General features: G+C 49.4%; 1 protein-coding gene across 1 annotated transcript in view; it reads right to left on the reverse strand.

Annotated features, from left to right (window-relative positions):
• RPS6KA2 (ribosomal protein S6 kinase A2) overlaps positions 1 to 6462 on the reverse strand; it is a 259047-nt gene extending 252585 nt beyond the window's left edge. The window contains exons 1-3 of the mRNA XM_081829387.1: positions 6334 to 6462; positions 5934 to 6029; positions 2158 to 2217 (exon numbers count right to left, since the gene is read on the reverse strand). Coding sequence (XP_081685513.1) covers positions 2158 to 2217; positions 5934 to 5996 — 123 coding nt within the window. The 5' untranslated portion in view covers positions 5997 to 6029; positions 6334 to 6462. The remainder of the gene's footprint in view (positions 1 to 2157; positions 2218 to 5933; positions 6030 to 6333) is intronic.
• Between the last annotated feature and the right edge of the window lie 2005 nt (positions 6463 to 8467).

The following is an 8467-nucleotide window of genomic DNA, read 5'->3' on the forward strand; positions in this document are numbered from 1 at the left end:
GGAAATAAATATTGTGAATGAATTAAAAGATTCTCGCTTAGTCTGTTAGGGGCGCCTGGGTGGCTCAGTCTGTTAAGCGTCTGCCTTTGGCTCAGGTCATGATCTCCGGGTCCTGGGATGGAGCCTGTGTTTAGTGGGGAGTCGGCTTCTCCCTCTGCCCCTCCTCCTGTCCGTGCTCATGCACTCCCTCCCTCTCTCAAATAAATAATCTGTTTTTAAAAAAAGACTCTCGAAGTGGGGGAAATCGGAGGGGGAGACGAACCATGAGAGATGATGGACTCTGAGAAACAAACTGAAGGTTCTAGAGGGGAGGGGGATGGGGGGATGGGTTGGCCTGGTGATGGGTATTAAGGAGGGCACGTTCTGCATGGAGCACTGGGTGTTATATGCAAACAATGAATCAAGGAACACTGCATCAGAAACTAATGATGTAATGTATGGTGAGTAACATAACATGATAATAAAAAATAAAATTAAAAAATTAAAAAAGATTCTGTTAATTGCATAAGCACTTTTGAGCACACCCTGTCGCACAGGCATGGCACTCGGGATGGCCCTACCAGGGGAAGACTCGGCACCAGCTGTGTGAGCTCCGCGCTGCAGAGCTTCCTGAACCGAGCTAACATACCACAGCAATCTGCCTGCAAGGAACACACCGCGGGTTTTTGGTGATCAAAATTCCCATAAATGCCTAGCAAAGTGTAAATAAAGGTGGCAGTCAGGCGTGGCTTGGTTTCTCTGAGACCCTGGGCATTGGACCTTGTTAGTCTGCAAGGAGGGCCTCCTCCCTTATCCACTGGCCCTCCTGGGGAACGTCCAGTTGTCCTGTCCTCTCAGGGAAGTAAGTCTCCGGCTCATAAGGCCATTTGGCCTTTCACCTCCGTGAAATTGGCAAAAACAGGGCTACACCTACTCTCCCAGGGAAGGCAAGCACTCCCCAGGCCAAACGTTTTTTTCAAGAACGCTGGAAGCTCCTTGCAAAGCCAGGAGCCGAGCCGGGCTGCTTGCAGAGCAGAGCTGGAAGGCTGCCGGCTAAAGATGAGGCCGCTCTGTGCCCTTTCTCTTTGTTTAACCAACATATCGTGTCATGTGATCATAAGATCTGGTGGCACGGGGCTGAAAATGCAGATTGGCGGGCATGCATTTTGACAGACGTGAAAGGCGGTTTTTAGCACCCGAACAGACCATTTTGTAAAGCCAGCAATGTTCACTGATCCACCCCTCCCAGCTACCAGACCTTCCCAGCTGTTTTATAAAAAGCAACAGAATTGCACATCTTACAACTTTTATGCTTCCAAGTGGTCCATCACTGAACAACTCAGGAAATGAAAGCTGCTTAATTGCCTTGTCAACCTTCCCCGGCTACAGCGGCCACGGAGGGCACTTCTTCACAAGCGGTCAACGTGCGGCTGCTTCAACAGAATCCCTTTCCTTTCGCTGTGATTCCCCTTTGGAATGTAGCGCTTTCCTGTCCCAGGCCCCTCAGAGCGTGCTTGCTGGCCCCACAACGTCCCCCACGACCTCGGGGGTGGTCTGGAGCTTTCCGCTCCCTTGAGGGCGAACCCCGTTTCCTGCCGCCCGGGTCAGGCACGTGCCCCACACAGCGTGGAACCCAGGCTGACATTGCCAGCGACAGCTAATGCCCTTGGCTCTTTCCCACTCCACGCCCCTGCAGGGTGTCCGCTCCCCAACCCCCGTCTCCCCTCCCAGCCTCCCCTCCTGACCTGCTCCCCACAGAGGGGCCCTTCCCTACTCTGCTCGTGGGGCTCAGAGAGCACAGCCTCACATGTGTTCAGAGGCCTTCCGGCAGGTGAAATTATCTATCACTTCGGTGCCCCGGCTGGTTACTCCACACGCCTGTCTTTATTAGTGATAATATGCCATCTCCCTCGGAAAAGCCCATGCCCCAAAACTATGCCTTTTACCTTGGTTTGTGATTTTTCTTCCTGTTTCATGTATCCCTTTTGAGGGAAATGTATTGACTGTCATATACACAGCATACATGTGTGCATGTATGTGTCTGTGTAGGTGGATGTTTACACACATATATTTCACTAAAATAACCGCTCACGGGCTGTTAATTTCAAACTGCCATTCCTCCCTCCACCCCACCTTCCTCCCCAAAGAATCAGGCTATAATAAAACACGTATAATTACTTCTTCCACGGTATCTTTGATGGTGGGCTCCGAGTCCAGGTCAAGATCCTCCTCGGCGGTCTGACAACAAAGATACACATTGAATGGCGTTAGCATGGCAACACTCTTGTAAAGAGCATCACACCGGTAATCAATACGAGGGCGAACGAGCTATTCCCTATTAGCGCAGCAGAACAGGACAACTAAGCCAAGGCCCCTTCCCACCTGTGTCTACTTGAAACCTCGTGCAGCTCCAGGCAGGAAATGGATCTTTCCTGCCTGGAAGGAACGCACCGCAGGTTTCCTCCTGCCAGGAAATGTATTCAGCGTAACAGGCGGTGAATAAAGCACAGAGTGTTTACATCCACAATTGTAAATTACTCCATCAGCCAAGCGTGTATAACTCCGGCCACAAGTGAAAGCAGCAGGTGATTTACTGATTTACGTAACTCCCTGACCAGCAAGGCAGGGGCTGTGGATTCGAGTGGGGGTTCAACGACTAACAGACAGAAACAGAGAAGTGACAAATGGAAGGCGTTTGCAACCATTCTTGTTTGGACGGAATCTCTCAGCTGATGCTCAGAGAATGACTAAACTCGGACAGAGTCAAATTCCTGGCCCATAAACACATAAAGCAGAGTGTTTCTGTAGGGTAAGTCTTCACCAGGAGGGTCTGGGTCTGAGTCTTGCTTACTGCATCATGACTTAAAGCAAACTGCTTAACCTGGGCCTCAGTTTCCCTATATACGTCTGGAACGTTAACAGCATCTACCTACTGAGGGATGTGGAGAGAGCTCGGGGAGCAGTGCCAGCCGGCTCACAGCATGGGCACCATTGCCCGCCACCGCCCCAAGCCGACTGGGTCCCTCACTTCCAGGCGGTCTGCTCACCTAGCGGCTCTAAGATAACCAGCGACGGACAAGCTAGGCCGTGAGATGTCGGGGAGTCCTATTTGATCTGCATTGTTTAAAGACAGGGGCTTTTCCTTTCTTTAATGCATGATGACATCCCAGAAAGGAAGGTCATGCTTATTCCTTTAAAAGAACATGAAAAGGGGATAAATGGGTCAGCGAGCCCCTGTGGGCAGCCTTCCACCACCACCTTACTCATCCTGTCTCCCATTTTCTCACCTTCCCGCCCCACCCCAGGCATGCCCTTGGCCGCGATAAAGCCTGCTGAAAGCCAGTAAAACATCATATGTATGCTGCTTTTTAAGGCCAGATTCTTCAGGGATTTTATGGAAGGCCCAGTTTTTAATTAGCATACGTTTCCTTGAAAATACATCTCACTAACTGGTCAAATATACCACCCGAAATATTTCAAAACAATTCATAAAACTGCAAATACTCTCCCTCGATAATCAAATGAGTTTCCCCCATCTACGTGCTGAGGCAAAGCTGGTCTATGTAAAGATAACGGTGTGTCCAGTACAGTGAGCCTCAAACCCAACCCAGGCCAGTTCAAGAAAACAAGGCAAGGGGAGAGCGACTCATAAGTTGGAGAAGAACTGGAATCCCAGAGTGTTGGTCGCTAGCACTGGGAAACCAGCCATTAGTCCTGTTAAATTTGTGCAAAAGCGAATCATAGAATCACTTGCGCCGTATAGCAGATTCTCTTACAGGAAGAGCACGTGAAACTTCTCACACAAGGATTTTGTGATATTTGGAGTGCAGAGGCCAAACGTATTCCATGTGTTTTGCCCAATGTCTTGACATGTGAGAGATTTTAGTAACATACAACATAAAACATGTGCAAACCTGGAAAGCAAAATGAGCCTGAGTTCCAGAGCACACAGATCTCCCATCTGTGTGGATTCAGAGGACTCCCCCGGACCCGAAGGACTTCGGGACCAAGGCTTCACATTTAACCTTTCCAGAAAAAGCTCTGATTTTCTGGGTTCCAAAGCAATGGGACTGGATGCTCTGTCTCCATAAAGCATACTGCAGAGGGTATGCAATCCTCAAACATCTACCCAGGAAGCTTGAAGAAAATATTTTTGGCTTTGAGACCATCTACTTTATCCAATTTTCGTGATTTGTTGTGGCATGTACATCAACCTCAAAAACTTTTAAAATTTGCCCTCTAAATGGGGTGGCAAGGCAGTGCTGTCCGTGACATATTTGAATAACATGAATATACTGACTGCTGGTCCATTTTCAGTCGATCTCAGAAATATTTCCGACACCAGCGGCTCCTTAGAGCTTCGGTCAGCAGCAGTGATGTGAAGTCTGGAGCCCCTTGAGAAATTATGCAAAGCCCCTTCGCTTCCCCACTTCTGTCCTCCTTTCTCTGCCCCGAAGCCAAATCCTCCCCCTCTTTGTGGGGCCCAGCTGTGCGGGGGCTGGGAGCTGGGTCTCCACCACAGACATAGTTCGGATTACTAAGAGGGCTTCAGAAAGCACCAGGAAGTCAGAGAACTCCTGGCTAATCGTTCTTAATTCAATTCATTCATTCACTTTCTTTAAAAACTCAAATCTCTCTCAAAAGAAAAAAAAAAAATGAGCCCTGAATTAGCAACCCTTGTAAGTGAGAGGCTCTTTCTAAGGCACTGTCTTGGACGCCAGGAACGACATCCTGGGCAAACAGAATAGTCAATGACATAAAGAGCGGGGGTGTCACCTCTCTAGACTTGGGTGCTAGTCATCAGCAGCAATGGTACATTCTTCCATCAAAAAATAGGCTTCGTAAAAAAAAAAAAAAATAGGCTTCATATCTATGCAGTGCTCTACCCCCTCTGTCGAACATCAGTGTATAGTACAAGCATTAAGTTAGTCTGGCTCCCCAAAAAAGCACTTTAAAACACTAAGTAAATTCTCTTCTAAAACAGAATCTCCCATTCAGTTTAAAATTGTTACGTGAATGTCTCAACATAGAGGTTGTACATATAAACATAAGTAACATTTAAAAGAATTGAATTTACAGACATGATGCTGGGATAGGAGATAAGACAAAAATTAAAGCTTGGACTTAGTAAACATTTAGCAAGTTATTAGAATTTGCCATTTGGGAAAGCAATCGGAGTTGCTAGAGACAGCACGGGTACGTCTAAGAATCCAGTAGATGGTCTAATAATGGACGAGGGACTGACCCTTCACGGACAAATGTGTTGATCATCTGTAATTCAAATTAAGGAAATCTAATTCTATGGACCAGACTTCCAGAGAGTTCCAGGTCCCTGGGGAAGCATGTAGTTAAAGAGTATCAGAGGGGACACCCACCAGCCAGCCCTGGGGAGGGGCCACCGACACTTTCATTTCATTATCTTTTCTCCTTATTTGTAACAACTCGTCTTTACTGAAAGGCACACACACTATTAACCCTGCATTATCTTCATGCCTTCTGTTTCTTAAGAACTCATCACTGTTTTGCCCCTGGTTTCATCCTCGACTGTAGCAAATGGAGTTCTTAAAATGTAAAGCCACTTGTTGAAGGAAAATCAAACGGATGCAGATTAGTTTGGAAGACCGTGAAGACTTCCAAGATACACACATTGCTCAGGAAGCATCCTGAAGTTTGGTTTAAGGGCAACAGTTTCTTCCTTCAAGGCACTGGCTTTCATTCATTTAATTTACACCCCACCCAACGCCCCGTGTGTGGGCACCTGTATACATAATGTTTACATGTATGCACACACGCGCATGCATCCATAGGACATGACATACACAGCCCTGCACACATTAAATATTCAAGTTTCTGTCACATAAAAGTCCCCAGTAAATACGAATCCATTCTATGAGACATTCCGCGAGCCACAGTTAGGCTCCTGCAGAATGCATTCTTCTCTCCTTGGTACTCACCTCTATTTCCATGGGCTCCACCTCGATCTTTTTCCATAGCTCCAGCAACTGTGCAATCGGCATTTTTTAAAACTTTCCTTTCCGTCTGACCAAGTGCTGGGAGAGAAGAAGCAGGCGCACCGAACAGTGCAGAGAGGGGGCAGACAGGGTGTCAGCGCCGGGGCAGGGGCAGGCAGCGCGAGGAGAGGGGCCCGGGGGTGGGGGGGGCCCCGGGGTCTGCAGTATGGCTGCGGGGCGAGTGGGCTGCGCGCCGAGCTGCTGCTCCCGCCGCTGCGCTGGGCCGACGAGCAGAGCCCAGACCCCACGGGCGAACCTGCACTTGTAGCCTCCGCGCGGCTTCCCGGCCTCGCCCCTCCCCCTTCCATTGCCACTCCCTCCTTCCCTCCCCCCACTATTTTACCTTAATTAGCTCTAAATGATGGGTGCAAGTTGGGTCTGAGGATGCTGCTGCCATAGAAACTGCATAGCAACCAAGGGCTGGGAAGAGGGGAAGCGAGGAGGGGGCCCTGCGGCAGACTCTGCCCTTCTCCCTCCGGGCGCGGCACACGCGCGCGCACACACACGCGCGCGCCCACACACACCCCTTCCCTCGCCAACCACTCCCTAAGCCCCACGAGACCCCCGTTAGCCCGACACGAGGGGATGAGGCAGGAAGCCAGGTGCAGGGGAGCGGCTTTTCCTGCTCGGATACTGAAGAAAATCCTGGTGTCGGAACTGCCGCGCACCGGGCAGCAGAAGCAGGGCCTCCCGCTTCCTCCCAGCCGCCCACCCCATCCCGAGCGCCGGGCCCCCCGCAGGAGAGCAGCAGGGCCGGGCCGCAGGACCGCGCGGCCGGGGGAGGGGGAGGTGGCGGGGCGGCAGGTGCTGCGGCCCCCGAGGCCCCCGCTCCCTGCGCGCCGGGCGGTCCCGTCCAGCCCCCTCGCCTGGGCGCACGATCCTGGCCCCGGCGGCCCAGCCACCAGGCGGCCGAGGCTTGGGGCGGGGCGGGGGGAACGAAAGCAAAGTGGGCTGGTTAAACCGCCAATTACAGCACCTGTCCAAGTCAGGACAAGAGTTGGTGGGGGGGATATTAATTCAAACAATGTAGGGTCAATCGTTGTGCGCATCTTGCACATTTTCTCATTTAACTTCCATCTAATGTGGATTTAACAATCCAGTTTCATAGATGAGAAAATCCTGAGGCTCACAGAGAAGGAACGTGCCCGAAGGCACCCACCCACAGGGCAGGACCAGAAATGAAGGACCGGTGATCCCAGTTTCTCTCGAGAGGGATCAGGACGTGTGCGTGTCTCAAGGAGACATTTCCATCCACCGTTCCTTCTCATTTCTCTCCCAGAATAAAAGATTCATCTCCCAGGCTTCTACATGCTAATCTGACGTTTGGTCCCCATTTGGGAAACAGTGTTAAAGTCGAATACCTCTATTCATTTGTACAGTAAATTCCTTTACCTTTGAGAAGAATATATAAGACAATGGCTTACTGCTTCCAAAAATTATCAATCCCTTTGTCTTTTTCATCTTTATAAAGTCACTAAGAAATCCAGTTGCTTACAAAAAATAATAATAAATTAGCTCAAATCCCAGATACTTTATATTTCAGAGCAAATAGAGTCAGAGTTAACAGGAGAGGCTCCATTCCATTCTTAGTGTTGATTTAGGAGGCACTTTATCTATCTACAAAATCAGGCCAGTAAGATCGTGAAAATTAATTCCATCCAAAATAAAAATAATAATGTTGTTTTCAAAGCATTCGCTGATAGAGCAGAGCGAAGGGTTTCAATGTGTTCACTCTAATAAGGTAACTTGGGGCATAGGGTAAGAGGTCACAGATTAATAACATAAAATGAAACGATATTTACATAATAAAAATAGGGATATCATTGACATAAAAATAGTGCTGGTGGGATGTCAAGATCGTTATACCTGAATGACTGAGAACATGGAGCCCCGAAAGGCAGTGGGGAGGGAAGTGAAATTGAATTCCTTATTGGGTGTTTATAAAACTTCCACGTTCTGGAATTTTCCACCAGCACTCTGAGGTAGGCAGACTGAAGGGAAACACCATCCTTTTGTTTGGGGAAGGCCTATGGAGAAGGACGTTGGTTGGGACCTCCTGTGATGACCGGCCAAGCCCCCTGCCTCCCACTGAGGAGGACAACCCAGCCCAGGAGCCCAGCCTCCGGCTGATGCGCTGGGACTGTATCACAATCAGCTGTCATCAGACACAAAAGAGCTCTTATTAAAAGGCATACCTCTAGGAATTGCTGAAAATACGGTTCACGATTCAGCCTGATGGCTCTTTTTAAACTTTGCCGATGTAGCCCCAACAGAGGCACTGGACATCATTCAGCCCTTCCACAGGTGAGGCAAAGGAGCCAGGAGCGCTGACGGACCCGTGGAGATAGCCAGACAAGACGTAATCCGGGAGCTCTGGAATCACATTTCCGGGCTTAGTCACTGCATCGTGGCCTTCTGAAGCAGCCAAGATGATTATTTAAAAACAAACAACCACCTCTGGTGAGTTACCTCTGTAC

The sequence above is a fragment of the Leptonychotes weddellii genome, chromosome 8 (assembly GCF_054177405.1).
Source record: "Leptonychotes weddellii isolate Sample4059 chromosome 8, ASM5417740v2, whole genome shotgun sequence".
NCBI classification, from domain to species: Eukaryota; Metazoa; Chordata; class Mammalia; order Carnivora; family Phocidae; genus Leptonychotes; species Leptonychotes weddellii.